The 19,536-nt window shown below is 37.9% G+C and overlaps 2 protein-coding genes across 2 annotated transcripts; one reads left to right on the top strand and one right to left on the bottom strand.

The window, feature by feature from the left end:
* The first annotated feature begins 666 nt into the window (after positions 1-666).
* On the top strand, positions 667-8,416 carry dedd (death effector domain containing). Its single transcript, XM_081348240.1, has 5 exons — positions 667-873; positions 1,956-2,633; positions 2,750-2,854; positions 6,315-6,452; positions 6,705-8,416. Exons 2-5 carry the CDS (start codon positions 2,072-2,074, stop codon positions 7,112-7,114), a joined length of 1,215 nt encoding a protein of 404 aa, XP_081204366.1. The 5' UTR covers positions 667-873; positions 1,956-2,071; the 3' UTR covers positions 7,115-8,416.
* Positions 8,417-8,903: 487 nt separating this feature from the next.
* ugt5e1 (UDP glucuronosyltransferase 5 family, polypeptide E1) lies at positions 8,904-13,426 on the bottom strand. Its single transcript, XM_081348239.1, has 4 exons — positions 13,356-13,426; positions 12,645-12,903; positions 11,660-11,749; positions 8,904-11,475 (listed from the first exon to the last, which is right to left on the bottom strand). Exons 3-4 carry the CDS (start codon positions 11,663-11,665, stop codon positions 9,877-9,879), a joined length of 1,605 nt encoding a protein of 534 aa, XP_081204365.1. The 5' UTR covers positions 11,666-11,749; positions 12,645-12,903; positions 13,356-13,426; the 3' UTR covers positions 8,904-9,876.
* Positions 13,427-19,536: the final 6,110 nt, after the last annotated feature.

The following is a 19,536-nucleotide window of genomic DNA, read 5'->3' as shown; positions in this document are numbered from 1 at the left end:
TTTTTTTTTTTTTTGGGGGGGGGGGGGGGGGGCAATTAATAACATTCTAAGAAAGTACTCTGTGGGTTCTTTATGTAACCAAAAACTAACCTTTCCAGAACATCCTCAAGAACCTATTCATAACCAAACTAAAGCAAAAATCGTTATATAGCTGCATAGCTTTAAATTACGCCATAGCCATGTACATTGATTTGCTACTAGTCAGCTGCCGAGCCTATTTTCCTAGAATAGACTATTTGTTAAAAATGAATTTTCTATTGGAAAAAAATCTATTTTGAATTCATTCACTTTATATCAGCCAGAATTGATAAAAAAGATTTAAACAAAATTGGCAAGATTACAACAAGCTTGTTGGGTTTGAAGATAAACATATTTTGATTTATTAAGATTTTACAGTAGTAACAATAGCTAGTGAGCTAATTGTATTTTGGATGAAAATGTGGTTACCATGGTGATCTTTCATAATGTAAAGGGGTTATGCAGTGCTGTGTTTCTCATGATTGAAAATATATATATATTTATATTCCATACAAAGACCTATTCTGATTAACATTTTTTATTGTAGATTTATTCGTAACAGCAATAAAAAAATAATAATAAAAAAATCTGCACCTCACGAGAGTTTATTGTCTGTTTGATAAAGACGAAGCGTTTCCTACATTCCCCGGATGTTGCCCCACGCTTGCTCATGTCCCGGATGTACCTACATTTTAGTAGAGGAACAAAAAATGGGCTCGTTACCAAGCTTCACCAAGCCGTTTAAATTATCCCCACACACGATTATTGTACATGTATGAGGACCAGACCGCACTTTTGAGCAGAGTCCGCGTCCATAGTCACCGTGTCTGTAAAGTGATTCATGACATTAAACGGGTAAGACAGTTGTATACATTCAGTGTTGCTACACGCTGTTGACGTTAGCAAGCCAGCAGTCAGTTGCTAAGCGAAGTTTATATCAATAGTAGATAACGTTTAAGTATCTTTAGGAATATAGAAGTAATAGAAGGGACCGCAATGAAATATTAACATAGAAAATGTATATAATCTTAACATATCATTGTGTTCTACAGCCCCTCCTTGTGAATGCTAAGAGGCAGGCTAACACAGCTGTCCAGATACATTTCAGGAGACTGCTTATTCATAAATCTTTTTACTAGAGTTTCTTGTCTTGAAAAGAGCATTATGTTAGTGTTTTTAAAGCCATGATATTGAAGTGAGATGTTTGATGCATCCTTCTATCTTTATATTCATCCTTTTAAACCTGTTAGACGTTAATTTATAAGCTAACCAGGTCAGTGACTTAACTGTTCCTCTAGCTGCTACCTATATTATAGATAGTAGGTCAAAACTGAGCAAACAGGCTTAAAATACAAGTTTGCTACAGGAGTTATAGTCAAATAGGTTCTTAAATTGAAGCACTATATGTATATGTCAAATCAAAGTAGATATTATGTGTAGTTTTAAATGCCTATGTGATATCAGAATATATACCAGTAACCTGTGTGTTTTTATTATAGATGTGATGTGAGAATATATCATCTGTTTGATTTTATATGTAGTAGTGATATCAGAGTATAAAATCAGTTTTAATGCAGATTTGATCAGAATATATAATTTGTATGCTTTTTTATGTAGACGTTATATCAGTATAAAACCAGTATATTTTATGTAGATAATAATCATAATATATAATCTGTTGGATTTTATATGTAGATGTGATGTGCAAACATATGATCTGTATGATTTTTATGTGTTGCATGGTTGAGCAATGGCAGTCTAGATACACAGTTGAGCAATAGATCTGTTTACATATGTGTAAAATTCACCCAGGTCATGTGATAACTTGTCCGAGTCTGTTTATCATCTTTATTAATGTATTATTTATGATGTCATAAGACTCTATAATGCTGTAGTGGAGTCAGTGACTTAATGCTATGAATTCTGATCTCTTCTAGAGTGAAGTTGGAGGTGAGAGTCGCGGGCCGAGCGTGTTGACAGAGTCGAGCTGCTTCACACTGCTGACAGGGCCTTCCGCCATCCCCCTCACCCGTCATCTGCCTAGCGAAGAGTGATGACCTCACAGCAGCATGGGAATGCCAACCCTGCCCTCCTTTTGCCACAGAACTCTTCATCTAGTCAGGGCAGGCAACACATTTCTCGTTCTCCGATAGACTCGTATTCCCGCTCCGGGCTCTCCTCTCCTCGGAGAGGCTGGGTTGCGGCATCCTCATCCGCAACAACTCACGGTAACTCCCTTGCGCTCTCTCTAAGCCGACTGGCTCCGGCGTCCTGCAGTAATTCCTCCTCGTCTCGGAGACCTGCGTCTGGCCGGGTGGAGCCGTGGCCAGAGGAGGCTGTGGACGATGCGTATGGGCTTTACTCCCTTCACCGCATGTTTGATATTGTCGGCGCTCAGCTGACGCACCGTGATGTGCGTGTGCTGTCCTTCCTTTTTGTGGACGTTATTGACGAGTACGAGAGAGGAGGGATACGAAGCGGCCGGGATTTCCTGCTCGCATTGGAGCGTCAGGGGAGATGTGATGAGACGAACTTCAGGCATGTTCTTCAGCTGCTGCGCATCATCACTCGCCATGACCTGCTGCCGTACGTCACGCTGCGCAAGAGACAGACAGGTTTGAGATCTTGTCACCTTCACCCTCATTTTGGTCACTAGTTCATCTACCGCTTATGACAGCAGATTATTGTCCTTTTTTTGGCAAGGTGTAATATGTTGCTTATTATTTTCCAGTGTGCCCAGATCCAGTGGATAAATATCTGGAGGAGACGTCAGTCCGTTATGTTTCTCCCAGAGGAGCAGGAGAGGCCCAGCAGGGAACTCCTCACAGAAGAACAGGTGTGTCCTCCTTTGGTTGTGCTTTAGACTTTTTGCTAGTGCTGTAAAGATTTTTGGTAGTGATGCACTGAAATTATTTTTTTTCTTTTTCCGATACACAGAAAAAATGAATTAAAGTATTATTTAGCTGAAAACTAATAATACATTTTATGTAATAATCAGTTAATTAAAGGTATAGCGGAGGATCTTTCCAAATTTTAGATAAGACCCGCCCTCTCCACTTTTTGAAAAGTTTGATTGATTCACCAGAATGATTGACAATTAGGAGGACCAATAGAGCATCACAGTCCCGCCCACAGCCGGTACCGGAAGTAAAAATTCAATACAATTTCTCCATTGACAGTTGGGGTATAAGCCATAAAAACGTAACCATACATGGTAGACTTAAAACCAGCTACGGCAGTACTAAGTGATTGTATATGCTCATATAACCGCCAAAAGTTCATGGGGCACTAACCTTGTTTTGAGATAAATGCCTTTTATTCGCGATGTCTTGGAGAAGTACTTCATTACCCACAATCCTAAACAATCCCACAATCCCACAGTGATGCATCTGATTGGTGGAGCTCGTGTAAACCCCGCGAATGTTCGTGAAGACTCAAGATAAATAGAAAAAAAGAAAAAAAAACTGTTGCGTTTTTTTGCACGGTATCACTGATGTGACATTTGAACCGAGGAGTCTTCATATATGGTATGAGTCATATCAAGCATTTTATGATGCCACTGTCAAAACAATATTTAGCTTAGGCATACCCAGAGCCATAGAGAGCTCTTCATGCATTTACTGAACATTTGTGTAATAATTCATGGCAAGTTAATAAACTGAATATGATGCACTTTCTGGTTTGCTGACTTTCACTTTTTAATTTTCACTTGTTGTTATTAAGAAAATACATTAAATGTTATTAAAATTAAGGATGAACTATAACTTCATGAATAAAATGAGCATGGACCACAAGTGGGAAATTGTTGAGGCATTTGTCAGCAACCTGCCCGTGGGCCGCTGAAACTGATGAGCAGAACGCCGCGCGGACTGCCAGATCTGCACCCGTGAGCCGCGGACCGCCAACCATGCTTTCCAGTCTATTTACACAATTACTACTGAAAGAACTGCTATAAACGGCACAAGAAAAAGTTTGCGTGGCTGTCGTCAGATTTTAAAGTCGCTGTAAAGGCTCTTTCGCGGTTGTGGCTTCAGTCGACTTCAGTGAGGCGCGATGGTTTATGGGATGAGTAGTTCCTTCGCTCGGAAATGAAAATATGTACACAGTCTTGTACCTTTGACTTTTTTTGGATTTTCTCGCCGTTTTTTCACTCGAAATGATATGTTGTATGCCTATGAGTTCAGCCGTAGCTGGTTATCCTCAGACATGCTCTAAAACTCTTTAGATACGGATTTTCGAAAACGTCAATGGGAGAAATGAATGGGAAATTTACTTCCGGCACCGAAGCGCTCTCGGGCTGTGGGCGGGACTGTGATGCTCTATAGTTTAGGTTACCCACCAGGAAGTAAAACATCCTCCGCTATACCTTTAATTAAATTTAATTCAATAATAACACTCAAATAACATATTTAACTTATGGAACATATTTTTTCCATAGTTGAAACTAGTCAACTGGTTGAGTGATATGATTAATTTCATTAAGTTGTGCTGTTTCTTTCAACATACCTTTTGATGTCCATTCATCTGTATTGTAAGCCTGTTTGTTCAGCATATTTATGCTGTAACTAGTAGTAAAGAGAAAGAGATTAAAGGGTGTCTAAGAGTGCCCAAATTTTTTGTTTGAATTTCGTTATAAAATCCACAAAATTTGAAAGCTCAGACTTTTTCCATATCATACCAAAAGCAACAAAACACAAAGCTTATTGCAATTATTAGACGCTAGGCACGCTCTAAATAATGTTTAGTGCAGTTTGGTTCACGCACCAACTTAAACCAGCATAGATTAAAAAATCTTGGTTAATCAAACTCAAGATTGATTAAAAAAAAGAGAAAATATTGTCAACTCAGCCCTAGCTTCCACACAGCTGACATGTTTATCTGTTGGTGCTTATCCACGTTGTGTGTATGAAATACACTCTCAGACTTATGCCAGGTTCACACTATACTTGAAATCAGCCTGATTTTGGGAAAAGTCCATTTGACGAGGGGTGTTGTGGTGATTCGTAAATGCCAATGCGTGATGGGACCCAAGAATCAATCATTTTATCTCGTATAGTGTGTCATAGACAACCGACACTGCGCCTGCGACGCTTCACGATGTCCCGTCAGAAAAACTAGCATGTTTAATTTTTTTTGGTCCCCCGTGACTTTGGTGCTGCTTGGTGGAAAAAAATATTTTTGGTTACAAAAATGTCTGTGCATCACTTGTTTTTGTTTTTGTTTTTGTTTTTGATCACACCTGAAGTATCACACCTGTCACTCTGTAAACTGCAAAAACTGGGCTGTGGACTATGGTGTAATTATTTGATTAGCCAATCAGAACTTTTGAGGTGCTTTTTGCCTGCCAATCGTTTTGTGCAGTGGGTTCCCAGGAGCGGGGCTGAAGAACTCTGATATTGTGCATTTGTACAGTACAGCACATATATGGCCAAACTAGCACCAACTTGTCCGGACTGCAAAAGCTGTGTAGTGTATTCCAGCCTTAACTGCTTACAGCATTTTCTGATTCTGAACTGGAAATCATCCAAATCTTCACCTTAACTACTTCTCCTTAATCTTCACCTTCTCCTAAACCTAATCGTGATTAGTGTAAATGCATGTACTACAAGACACATGGCCAATCAGAAAGTTTGGTTTGAAATGTGCTGGGGACAGAGACGCATTCATTTTTTTTTCTCTTTCACGCAGGTCATGTTTTGAAAGACGATGTCCTGTAGCTTACTAATGTAAATAAATAAAAATGTATACAAAAATGTGATGTCCGACTCGTTTAATGAAGAAGAAAGCCTTAAGTTTTCAAAAAGCATTAGACATATGACCCACTATTCTGCTTCATAAGTACCATGTTGACAATATGACATGACGTGGTTTAATGTACCTAAACAATGATTACCAAATTTCTCTCTCATATTGCTCCTCATAACCACTGAAAACTGTCAAAAAATCGAACCCAAAGTCCAATTATTATGGACGTTATCTGACATTAAGCGTTTCTGCTTCACATTTGCAGCAGGGCAGCGGAGCGGCTGTGGGTTGACTTCCTTACGGTTCTCAAGTCCTAACGTGAAAAAGCTTTACGTGGTTTAATGTACCTAAACAACGATCCCCAAATTTCTCTCTCATATTGCTCCTCATAACCACTGAAAACTGTCCAAAAAAAAAGAAGAAAAGTGGTGGGTACAAAATGACTCATGACGAAATCTGGTGGGTACGCGTACCCACCGTCCCCACCGAAATCGACGCCTATGACAAGACAGGCATTGTGGTAGTGATTTTGATCATGTTCTGTTTCTCAGGACCCCAGCCATTGATCTGCTGTCCTCCATCAGGACCCCAGGTATGCCCACCACGCGCTAAACCCAACCCACCTCCACCGACCAGGAAAAGGAAAAGATCTCACACAACAGCTGACTGCAGAGAAAAACAGACCTGTGGTGAGAGAACAAATCTGCTCTAGTACAAAAAAAAAGTTGCTGGTTGACATGACAGTCGCAATGTTTTTTATGCAGAACAAGAAAATTTGACTCTGTGGAATAAGATATTAGTAAAATCCTAACTACACCATTTTACCCATAACACAAGAATTTGTAACGTATCTACATGCTTAAGCAATAAGACATGTTCAGATCTGGCCACTTGGCGACACTCCCCCCAAACTCGACTAACTAATCATCCTTCTCTTGCAGACATTAGACTGAGGGTGCGTGCGGAGTACTGTCAGCACGAGTCAGCTCTACAAGGCAATGTCTTCTCCAACAAGCAAGAGGCGCTGGAGAGGCAGTTTGAGCGTTTCAACCAGGCCAACACCATCCTCAAATCCCGTGACCTGGGTTCCATCATATGTGACATCAAGTTCTCAGAGCTGACCTACCTGGACGCCTTTTGGCGGGACTACATCAACGGTTCACTATTGGAAGCCCTGAAGGGCGTTTTCATCACGGACTCTCTGAAGCAGGCAGTGGGTCACGAGGCCATTAAGCTCCTGGTGAACGTAGATGAGGAAGACTACCAGGCTGGCAGGAGGAAGTTGCTGAGGAACCTGGTGGCAGGGGGTGCCGGTGCGGGCACGGGAAGCAGGGAGGGTCCCTTGTCCTAGTGGTGGGAGTGACTCGGTAATTGGAGGAAATTCAGAGAGACCCAGATGAGCAGAGATTGGACACTAATGAGAAGGTATACATGGGGAAGGAAGAGTGAGGAATGTAAACAGAGAGGAAGTGACTCTTAAAAGAAAGATACCCTACTAGAGGCCGGGATTTGCATCTTTAGCCAATATGGATGAAAAGAGGTGTTAAAAGTGTTCTGGAAAGTTGCGTTATTTCTATTTTATTTTGAGTATCTCAAGTTGTGGAAATAAAAGATGAAGGGGAAAAGTTTTGGACAAAGAAGGCATTTAGTTTCTTTTGTCTTTATTCCTGCGTAAATGACACTAATGCTTTTGTTTTTAGGCTTTTGTGAATTAGGTTATTTTTGCTATATTTCCATCAAGTTTTGTTACACAACCATTTGCTCTTAGTGAAATTCTCCTGGTTAAATGAAATGTGTTCGCCTCAAAGTTTAACAAAAACGACAGGTCGCATAAGGTTTGATTGACTGATTTGCCTTTAAAACATCACATTGCTTCAACTCATTATGAAATAATTCCACTGTCAATGTTGTCTAACCATCTATGTTCAAGTTCTTCTGGATGTGAACTCGAATTTCAAGTCTTCTCATTACAGAATCACAAAGCAGAATTTATATGAGAAATCACACAAAATCTTCATGGCACACTCCAACATTGCACTTCACTTTGGAACTATGACTACTTTAAAAAGAAAACATTCTCTGTTTCTGTTTTATCATTGAAGTTATTGCACAATTGGGTTAGTTTTAGAAAATTCACAAGGGGGCGTAGTCCAACATCTGAAGATTCTGGAGCATGGAGAATTGGTTTTCAGAATGGTTTATGATATGCTTTGTTGCAGCCTGTGTTTTGATGCATGTCCCTGTAATTTTCTTTTGTTTATGGAAAAACCCAGTAACGTTGGCAAATGTTCGCTTTTATTTTCACAAAGGTACAAATTGGCTGCTTTTTGTTCAATAAAAAAAAAAAAAAAAAAATTGGTAGTTATGAGAGTTCTAGTGAAAATTTATAATTTCCAATTCCACCATTTGAATTCAAGCAACTGTGCCGGGGTTTCTGTGTTGAAACAATCTGCTGTAACTTTTGTCCAACAAGTCTTGAAAGATAACACAAAATGTGCCAACCTGAAGTGCAACCTGTGTTTTTACATGACAGAAGTGAAACAAAAATGCCTGAGCAACATGCAATCGCAGAAAGATGTGTAATTTGACTGACTTGAGATGTTTTTGCTATACTTTTAAAATACCAAAGCTGTTCCCAGACATTCATTCTCTTAAAACTCTCTTTTTCATTCTCTCCTCCTCAATCTGTTAAGATATAATGAAACTGTTGACATATTGAAAGGAAAATTGGTGACGTGGGGTGAGTGGAACAGATGTTTAGAAAAGTTAGCTGTGGATCAATTACTGCTATTATTATTATTATTATTATTATTATTATTATTATTACAGAAGGAAGAAAAGCATTTTGTAATGTTTTCCTAATGGAACTAAACAAAGTTACAGACTGGTATCTATTATATAGGTTACATGTTCTATTGATTGTGTTCAAGTGTTTGTCTTTATATCTTGCATGTATATGACATTGATCCCCTTAAATATCACACAGTGACAATTGAGCTGTGGTCTGTAGATTTGAAATATCTAGACATTTCTAACCTTTTTTACACTTTGTTTTTCATAGAGAAAGAAATGGGATTGCTACTTTTTGGAGAGGTGAGATGAGAGTATTCTCAAAGTGACACAGTAGAACAGATGAAGACGGAGCACTTTATTTTTTACTCTACAGTATTTCACCTGTTGTAACCATATATAGTAATACACCATTCCAAAATCTAGGAGCATTGGCATCATCGGCCGTCTGTCACATTATGACTCTGATTTTTGAATAATTTTATTTTTTTTGTTGACCATGCCGGTGGTTGTGTTAAGTGAAATATTTACGTGCAAAATAGACAGCTGGTTCATTCAATGTCTGTACAAATCAATAAAACAAATTGAAAAACATAATCTGTTGCAGTTCCTTTTTTAATACATTAAAATATACTGTTAGCAACACATTAATTGATGTTGAAATTTCAGGTTAGCCATTCAAAATTTTATTTCCCGAAAAGAATTGCTCTGTTTGAACTGCCTGACCAAGCAACATTGTCTCAAACAAAAATTTAGGGCAGTACTACCTTTTTTTAACGATTGCTGATGAAGGCTTTTGGAAAAGCTATTTAGAAATTGCAATTCTGTAGGAATCTAGAGGGCGGTTTACAAATACCTGGAAAAAGTTAGCATCTTCATGGCTCCATTGCTTATGCTTAGTTATGCTGCCATGTTTTGAGCCAATCATCTGAATCTAAATGCGTGATTGATCAATGCTGATTGGCTGATGGCAACATAAAAATGCTCACAGTCCCAATCTCTTCTCTAGTGACTAAACTTAGCTGTGAAAGGCAGAACAAATTGAAAAAACGTCCATTTCACAATTTTAAAATCCTTTCCACAATTGGCCATTGGTAAAACATCATCTTTCATATATCAATATGTTTGTGATTTAAATGTTGCTTGCAAAATTATGAATGGAAAAAGAATTTTGTTTCTCAGCCAGATGGTTTTAGTTACAGCATCTACAGCTAACAAGGCCATGCAAACAAACCAAACATTGACCCTTTGGAAGTAGTGGAGAAATTGCATAGAGCAACATTAATGATATCAGCCTAAAAGAAATTGTTACCAGAGAGATCTTCACTCTTTTTTGGCTTTCCTTTTCCTGACAAAAACTTTCAGCAAAGCCCTGCTCATTAAGACCAAGAGCAGACAGACTGCTGTAAACAAACTCGCTATCAGAATTATCACATCCGCGCAGTGGTAGGAATACCAAGGAAGCTTGTAGGACTGTGTGCGTAAATGTGCCGCACCCTTATGCCTCATTACAAACTCTAGCCAAAAGATGGCGCTGTCCATTGGCTTGAGCGGTGTGTCATGATGTAGACTTGACATTCTGCGCATGTTCTTCTGGTACGGTTGATTTTCATCCAGGATATCCATCAGGGCTTGCGTTAGGGTATCTACATCCAGGACTGCGACGTCAAGCACTTGAGCCACCCCTCTGGCTTCCAGGCGAATCATGTTGTCGAATTGGTCGAAGATGAGCGGGAGTCCAAGCATCGGCACGCTGTGGTAAATAGCCTCATAGATTCCATTCGTTCCTCCATGGGTGACGAAAGCTTTAGTTTTAGGATGCCCTAGGAGGTCGTTCTGAGGCAACCATTCCACTATGAGTGTGTTTTTCCCCAACGAAGACGGCTTTTCCCCTACGTGCCTCCAAATCACCTTTTGCGGCAAGCGAGCGAAGGCAGAGGCGATAACCTCAGATATGTCAGGAACCAGACTTCCAAGCAGAGTACCCAAAGACATGATCACCACCCCATGCTCTCCAGAACTCTCAACAAACTTCTCCAATTCATCTGGTAGAGGTTTGGATGGTTTGCACTGGAAGCCTCCAATGTAGACCACGTTGGGCATAGTAGGACGAGGGAACTCGAATACAAAATCGACTCGCATGAGCCACAAATCCGCTCCTTGGATCAGAGTGTAGACATTGGAATTCGGGTCTATGTATTCGCTGACAACTCCTTGATAGAGGGGCCGTGTGAGCATGTGGTCTATATATTGGCCGATTCCAAAATGCAAGAGATTTTTCATTTTATTCGCAAAGCTCATTTTGTCCGTCACCCTGGATCCGATAGTTGGGATGTAAGAAAGTGGTGAGGGTGCAATTGCAAAGTGCCCTTCTCCGTTTGTTATCCATCGTACGTTGAACACCATTGGTAGACCCAAGTGCACACCCAGTATGACCCCTCCTGCAAAACCAGGATCAGTTAGCATCAAATCATACTTGGACTCCTTGAGTGTTTTTACAAGCTTTTTATCTTCTAGGATGGTCCTCACCATCTCAGCAGAAGACCTGTGAGACTCTTCTAAAAGAGTGATGATTTCTTTCTGAAGGGCAATGAATGACCAAACCGATCCCTTCCCTCTTTGAATGTCAATGTTTCTCTTAAGAAAGGACGCCATGTACTCCGGGTCCTCCAGGCTGCTGAGGTGCTCAACATGGACGGTGATGGACCTATAGTGTGTGGTGTTCTCTGGGATGTACCAACTGTTGGCAGAACGGACCACTGTCAGTTTGTGACCTCGCTGATGAAGCTCTCGTAGCAGAATGTCCATGTTAAGCCAGTGGCTTCCATCCACAGGGTACACTAGGATCTTCCCAGTCAGGGAAAGTGGTGGGAGACTCCAAAGAAAGACAAGGACAAAGATCGAGGGATGTAGCAGCATTTTCTGAAAATGTATGTTTGATTAGTCAATCATTTTGATTGGGAAACTACAACTTTTTGTAATTGTAGATCAAAACATACTTGCTTATGCTTGTAAATTAGAGAATAATGCCAAGTTAACCCACTTATAATATTTGTGTTTTAAAGGGATAATTCACCCAAAATGAAAAATTCGGTCATCTACTCACCTTCATGTTGTTTTTGGTCCATTAAATGAACCTCAAAATGGTAGAATGTTGTTTGGACCACTTGGTCTTTCAAAATATAAGTTTTGTCTTCTGCAGAAGAAAGTCATACAGGTTCAGGTTAACATTAATGATGAGAGAATTTATTTATTTTTTTATTTTTACAGTGAACTTACCCTTTAATTATTAGCATTGCTTAAATTCAGAAACTGATTATTACAAATCAAGTACAAACATCTTATTTTAATCTAAATCTTATCAAACATCTTATCTAAATTTGCCGTTTTGTAAACCCAAATTAATGGACGGATACATGCTAATTCTTTCTGATAATATTGCATTGTACAATATAACAATGAAAATACAAAAAAAACTATAAAGAGTTTTTATACCTATACCATTTGTGATTACAAATTGGATATCAATGCTTATTTTAAGTCTTTGGTAATGATGATCTCATGTCTTTTGTCTCTCCATTATTTATTTATTCATATTGTGTTTTCTCTCTATTCCTCATTTGCCAGTGGGTTGCCCTTTCACTTAGGTTCACAGTTATCTTAGAGAATCATTGCACACTGACCTGACCCTGCTTCAAGATATCATGTACAGTTTTAACAGTTAACTGATTGCATGTGAGAAAAGGTCTCGTAACTAAGCACAGATCCATTTCCCTCACATGTATGCTAAATAGTTATGTAAAGGCTATTTATGCAAGATTAAACTTTGGCATACCAAAGACTTGAGAATCAAAACCTGTGTATTGTTAAATAGTGGAAGCAATTTAGTGATTTGCACAAATATGTAAATGTGCAACTGTGTAGCTCATTGTAAAAATAAAATAAAAAATACTGTATACATTGTTCTGAATGACATTGTGCAATATAGTCTCCATTTACTCTTCATAATGAAGTTTACATTGATTGAACTACTACTGCAAAATGAAACATTTTAAACCACACAGACAAGTAGAATTAGACATATTGGCTACCTTGTCTTTGGCGATGTCCTGAAGAGAAGTTGTGCGATGTGTAGCCTAATGTCCCAACTGTGCAGTTTTTATTCCTGATCTTGCAGACAGCGTGTGAAAGTTATTGCCAAGAGTGAGCAAGGTCCTTCACTTATGTTTTCATTGTATATTTCTTGGCTAACATAGAAATCGGACCGGGAACAGCGTGAGGTTGAACTTTGGTCCAGATTTGCACTTCCTCTGTTCGTTTATTTAGCATAGCCTCAAAGGTGGGCTTGATCTGAATCATGTGTTTGGTGGAAGAAAGAAAGAGTGAAGGGCAGGCCCACAAACAGATTATGTTAGAGGATTACATACAGCACATTCCACTCTTGTTAAAACCTAAACCCTAACCCATTAAAACAGGCCTTCGAGAAAGTATGGAACCAAAACACAAGTGTTGGCAAAATTATTCCACTTCTGACTTGTTAAATAATCCAAAAAGAGTGCAATCATGAAAATATATCATAATTTGGAGTCAGCTAAACAAGAGCTTTCTTATAAAAAAAATTCCTACTGGATAAAATAAAATTCCAATTTTCTATTTGTTTTTCAGAATTTCAGTTCAATAGGCTATCTTATTTGGTATGGGTATAGGCTACTGTTGTTTTCACCTCAGAGTGAGAAGGCACTTATTAAATATGCAGTCCTTATGTTAGATAACAGCTCAGTGTGCATTGTAAAATACATTACTTTCATCAAGCTTGGCTTCCGAAATCTTGTAGATATTTTGCGCTGCTGGATGCAACGCCATTCTTCTCCACTAGAGGGATTGACACGTCACTATTTTCACTTGGGATGCAGATTACAGATTACAGAACATGAACAGGTCATTCTTATTTATTTAATAATTTATCTTATGATTTGAAGTGGCAAATGTAAAGACACAGAGGGCATAATATGTTCAGTGTTTTTACCCCTCTTCTGTTTTCACACTAATGCTTTAGGCCAACAAAAAAAACAAAAAAGTCATAAAACTACACTCTAAAAACTGCTGGGTTAAAAAATAACCCAACCTTAACCACACTGCTGGGTCACTATTGGACAGAACACGCGCTGGGTTGGTTTGACCCAAGTGCTGGGTTTTTCCATTTGACCCATATTTCTGGGTCATTCATTTGACCCAACCAGTGGGTGAAATTAACCCTCTTGCTGGGTTAAGTCTTACTCATGTGCTGGGTTATTTCTTGTCTCATTGCCTTAATAAAATTAGAAACAAATATTTGTTATATTATGAATGTAAAATAATTATTATCTCTGTAATACAATAAACCAGAGAGGCCACTGTATGATTTCAATCTAATTTTTTTATTTTATACATTTCTTTAATACTTTTCTTTGTTAATATTAATCAATGTCAAAGGTCTGACATGTCCCCCTCATTTCATCCCTGAGGCACAAAATGTGCAGAAATTCACCAGTCATCTCATTTTGTAAATATTCAACCATGTTGGTCCTCACCTGTTGATCAAGTCAAGTCATCTTTATTTATATAGCGCTTTTTACAACACAGATTGTATCAAAGCAGCTTCAGTGATACTGTAACATGAATATAATACAACAAAATTTGTTTCTAGAAGAATATTGCGTCATCGTCCACCTTAAGGCAAATCAATAATATTGTTGAATATTAAATGTCCCCAACTAAGCAAGCCAAAAGCAACAGTGGCAAGGAACCAAAACTCCATCAATGACAGAATGGAAAAAAAAAACCTTGAGAGAAGGCTCAGGCATTCAGTTCTCCTCTGGCCATCGAGCAAACAGTCTATGATTATGATCCAGGCATCATTACAGGTCAGAGGTCAGATTGAATAAGAACATTCAGAATATTATCCAGTTCATTTGGTTGAAGATTGGAGTCATCACTCGCATATGGAGACGGGTTTGTTGAGGATCAGTCGTGTCGATGAGGCCTTCACAGGGCTGATGAGGCTGGCCCTTCAGGGATGCGTCATGGATGGGTCCAGGCGCAGGTCCACCATCTGATCTGGATACGGCCTGGATCCGCCTGACTTCAGTAAACTTTAGAATGAACAGAAAGACATACATTAGCATAGATGCCATTCTTCTTATTAAATAATGAGTACATCAGGTGTTATAGGAAAGTGTCCCCGGTTCCGGCTGACCTATGCAGCCTAATAATCATTTAACTGATTTGAATAATAGAAATCTATAATGTTCTATATGAATTCCAGGTAAAAGAGATGCGTTTAAGTTTAAATGTAAACTGACAGAGTGTGTCTGCTTCCCGGACAATCACTTAGAGTGTTGCAATAAAACTGACATGCAAGTTAAGCTTTTTTTGTGGAAGTATCAATTTATTATTGAATATGCAATTAAAATTATTGCAAAAATTACCAAATGACCAAATGTGAAAAACAAACACAATGTGGATTCAGTATTGCAAACTGAATTATAGTAATAGTAATAAAAGAGTAATTTTGACAAATATTATCAACATTAAGGCATTAAAATAAAAAATAAAAATATTACTGTAATGTTGATACAGTGTCAACATTAAAATTCTGCTCAACATTAAAATTCAAAGCTGCTTGTTAATCTCCTGACTGCCAGCGCTGATGATCACCTCGTTTAGATGTTAACTTGCACACAATATAAAATGAAAGATGACATGCATGGTGGTAGGGTATAGGCTATCATGTAAGTTTACATTTTTTAAGTTTTAAATATTGACAATCATTCGTTCAACTAAACGAGTATACTTTTCTTCTCAAAACTGGCGCTATTTCTCCTTTCCTCAGTCGATGTTTATAAAGATTGCAAGTCATACATTTACTAAAAAAGGCTATTTCAAGGCTCTTGAAAGCCTCTTTTTTTTTTTTTGGCAGAAACGATGGTTCGAGACATTACAGAAGACACACGCAGACTGTGCTGGAACTTACCTCAGTCACTTCTTCAGACGAGTATTTCTAAAACTACGCCAGCAGACTTTTCACTCACAACTCACTTGCTAGCCTAACGTACATTAGAGACTCATTTCCCGCTGATTTTACGTGCGAGCCCTGTGAGGGAAACTGCGCGTATGGATTTCATACAAAAGCTTTTCTCACTTTTAAATACGCAACGTCCACAATGAATAGGACTACGATAATTACATGATGAATTTAGAATAAAATTTTTCAAAAAGGCTGCTGATATATCTGGTTTAATTTCAACTAAGGATTTAACATGCGGCATTTTGTCAAAAATTCTAACCGGCTAGCTGTGGCTAATTAATTTTTCACAGAATAAATACCTTACCCCTCACACTTCCATATCAAAGACTGTATGTTGAACAGTGAAATTAGCTTGCTGCTACCACCACAACTTATTAAAAATATAGGTAAACATATTAACTTACCATAAAACACTGCCTGCTCCGAGTGGCGTGCTCCTCGAGTCAGGTCAGAAGTGAAGAATCCAGAAAGTTCCGCAAAGAATGAAATAAGTAACCAGTTGCTGGGTCAAAACAACCCAACCAGCGGTTTATTTGCTTACAACTCATTTGACCCAGCATGAGCAACCCAATAATGTGTTTACAGTACCCCAAACAACCCAACTTTTTGACCCAGCACAATCAACCCAACAATTTGTTTACAGAAACAACCCAGCATTTTTTAGAGTGTAGTAATGCACTGTAAAAAATTTGGAGTAGGAATTACTTGAAAAAAGCTTGCTAATTTTTTTCACTCAGAAAATGCTAGTAAATTTACAACGTTTGCCAAGTAAAACCTAAACATATTTATCAGTAGCTTTAATTAGAAATCTTTAAGTTAAATTTACTTGGAATATGTAATTAAGTAAACTTTACTTAACCTAGTTAAGTGAAAGTAACAAAGATAATAAGTCATTTAACTTGGCTAGTAAAAGGTCGATTAACATCAATTCAGTTGAAATTTCCTTTGCATTACATTTCACTCAAACAATAATATTGAATTATACCAATCATTTATAGTATGTGCTTTACTTAGATTATCTAAGTAATTTATACTACATCATGTCAGATATTAAGTCTCATGTAAATGCAAATACAGTACCTCAATACTTGGTAGACAATACACAATGACGGTAACATTTGATGGATTATTTTTGTGTTTGAATGTGTCATTTTGAGCAGAAAATTTACTTGAAATGTCACAAAATGGCAAATTACTAATCCTGAAAACAAAAGCAATGATAAAACAGTGTAAATACAGCTGGAAAACAGTGAAAAATGAACCTCATTAATTATTCAAGGTCCAGTGCATGATGGGAACCCCAGTATCAGAAAAGTTGAGTAATTTTTACTTAATTTTATTGAGTAGATATGTACGCTTTCATTTCTACTCGCTTGAATTAAGTACTGATATGGAATTTACTTAGTTTTTTTAATTATTGCCTGGACTAACTTTTTCATGTAAATTACATTGGTTTTTTTCAGTAGTATTTACTTAACCAAAAAATCATTTTTTACAGTGTGGTGTTAATGAAAAATTCATCATTCTTGTGTTTATTCATTTAAACTTGTTGATTTCATTTAACTATGTGTAGTAGCATCTGACCATATACTTCTGTGAGGGTTTTCTAACAGCTGAAGAAGGGACAGGAATACAGGGGTCATTTAACAATAAACAAGGGGTCCCATGCCCTCCCCTTAGGGGAAGCAGGAGGTCATTTAGATTGTAAATGAAGGCCTTTTGGCTTCTCAGGGACAAAGAACAGCATGACCTGCCTGGGGGGGGGGGGGGGGGGGGTGTAGAACCAGTCCATACTAGCTTGAGATATAAGATGTCTTTAAGGAAATTTACAGAAACTGGGAAAGGAGGAGTCAAGAATGTCAGAAACCTGTATAAAATGTCTCAGTTTTATTATGTCAGTAGGCTTTCTGTTTCACATCTGGGTGGCTGCGGTTGCGAAAAGATTCCTCAAAGAATAAAGCCTTTTCTTCTTTATTACAATTTTGCCTTTTGAGTGTTGTCTTACACCTGTGATGCTGTTTTTCCTAGTGAGATAAAAATTGCTATTACAATGGTAACAAATTAAAATATATATATCAGTATGAAATTAGCCTACAGTACAGAATGAATTATAAAAAGTTATGAAAATATAGCAATTCAGTTTGAACAAAATGAACAATTTGAGTGTGCGTGTGCATGTGTGTGTGTGTGTGTGTGATGTGTGGGCCTGGTAAACCCTACATTATGGTGACAAAATGTCCCTACAGAGAAGGTAATATCTGAAATCCTTGTCCTTATGGGGACTTTTTTTAACCCCATGAGGATCCCCATCGATCATAAGTGATGTTTTTTGAAAATGTAATGCAGAAAGTTTTCTGTGATGGGTAGGTTTAGGGTTAGTGTAAGGGGATAGAATATACAGTTTGTACAGTATAAAAATGTATTTTGTCTACGGAAAGTGACAATTAATCCCAACTTATATGTTTGTGTGTTGACGTGCATGTGCAGAAAAAGTCACAAAATTTAAAGAAAAACCACATTATTTCAGATAGCTTGAAAAACAGAAAAGAAATTATAGCTTATTTAGCTTAAGTGGGGAATAGCTCCTTTTTAGCATCATTATAGGGTAAAATTAAATAAAAATGTTATTATTAAGAAATGTTATTATTTTGGATCTGAACATTTGCCTAAACATTAAAATATGTGGGTCAGATTGACCCACAAACGTAATAGAAATGATGTGTTTATGTCAAAACACATAAACATCAACTTGACATGCATGTTCATGACCCTAAATGTGAAAAAAGTCCCAAAATGAAAATGGGTCAAATTGAACCGCAAATTTAAAGTTGGTATGACCCATTTCATGCCCAAAATTATCATTTAAAATCATTCTAGAGCTAGAAATGTATCTTCAAATTTACTGGTAAAGCTTTATATTACGGGTATACTTCTTTTTTTGACCCCCCCAAACCCCACCAAAAAAAAAAAAAAAAAAAAAACACACCCAAACTTCTTGTTTAGCCTAATTTATACCAATAAAGTATAGGCTACTTTGAAACTGAAATGAATATTAATTAAACCAAGGCTCTCTCTTTTTTAAATCCTTTGTCTGGATGTTTTATTAATGGAGCAGGCAGCAGACTGCATGAGCACTTGCTTAATAATTAATGCTCAGATACCCAGCCAGAGAGGGAGAGAGACCGGGGAATTAATTTAAAGAGTAAATCCATCAAGCAATATCAAATATTTTATTTTTGCTTGTTTTATTGTTATTATATTAGTTAATTAATTATGGATGACAATTTTTGTCAGAGTTTATCATTTTTTTCAACAAAATATTTGTAAATTATTTTAATAAAACAAATGTTTTGTCGCGTATAGTGATTATTCTGTACTAACATGCAAAATTAGCACATGGATATTAATAAATTCACGCACACTATGCGTGGTAATCGTCCAGTGCCGAATATCTGTTTCATTCTGCCTACCGTATCGTGAAAACCAGCCAATGGCGAATGTTCTACTTATGAATATTAAGTACATCATGCTAACGTAACGTGACAACCACCCAATGGCGAATGTTCTGCTTATGAATATTGATTACTCGTGCTGACGTTTCGTTGCTACCTTGCTTGGTTACCTTCCTAAGGCAGAAGCCTAGGTTATGAATATTTAAAAGCAAGCCTTCGTCATAGTAGAATTCGTCTTTACCGGGAAAAGGAAAGGATTGCGGAGAGAGAGAGAGAGGGAGGGAAGCGAGGTTATTCGCCCGACCCTCCCCCACCCCCCGTCCTCCGGCGCTCGGATGCTGCTGCTTCTGCCATCATCACCGCGAGATGCGCGTCAAACTGGCATCATCAGCATGTAGACCCACATCTCCTTCACCCATCACTCTATCAATCAGCGCCAAAAAAAACAGCAACGATGTGACCAAA

This window comes from Scardinius erythrophthalmus (genome assembly GCF_964197995.2).
Source record: "Scardinius erythrophthalmus genome assembly, chromosome: 20".
Taxonomy (NCBI): domain Eukaryota; kingdom Metazoa; phylum Chordata; class Actinopteri; order Cypriniformes; family Leuciscidae; genus Scardinius; species Scardinius erythrophthalmus.
This window is presented reverse-complemented; position numbering and strand designations above follow the sequence as displayed.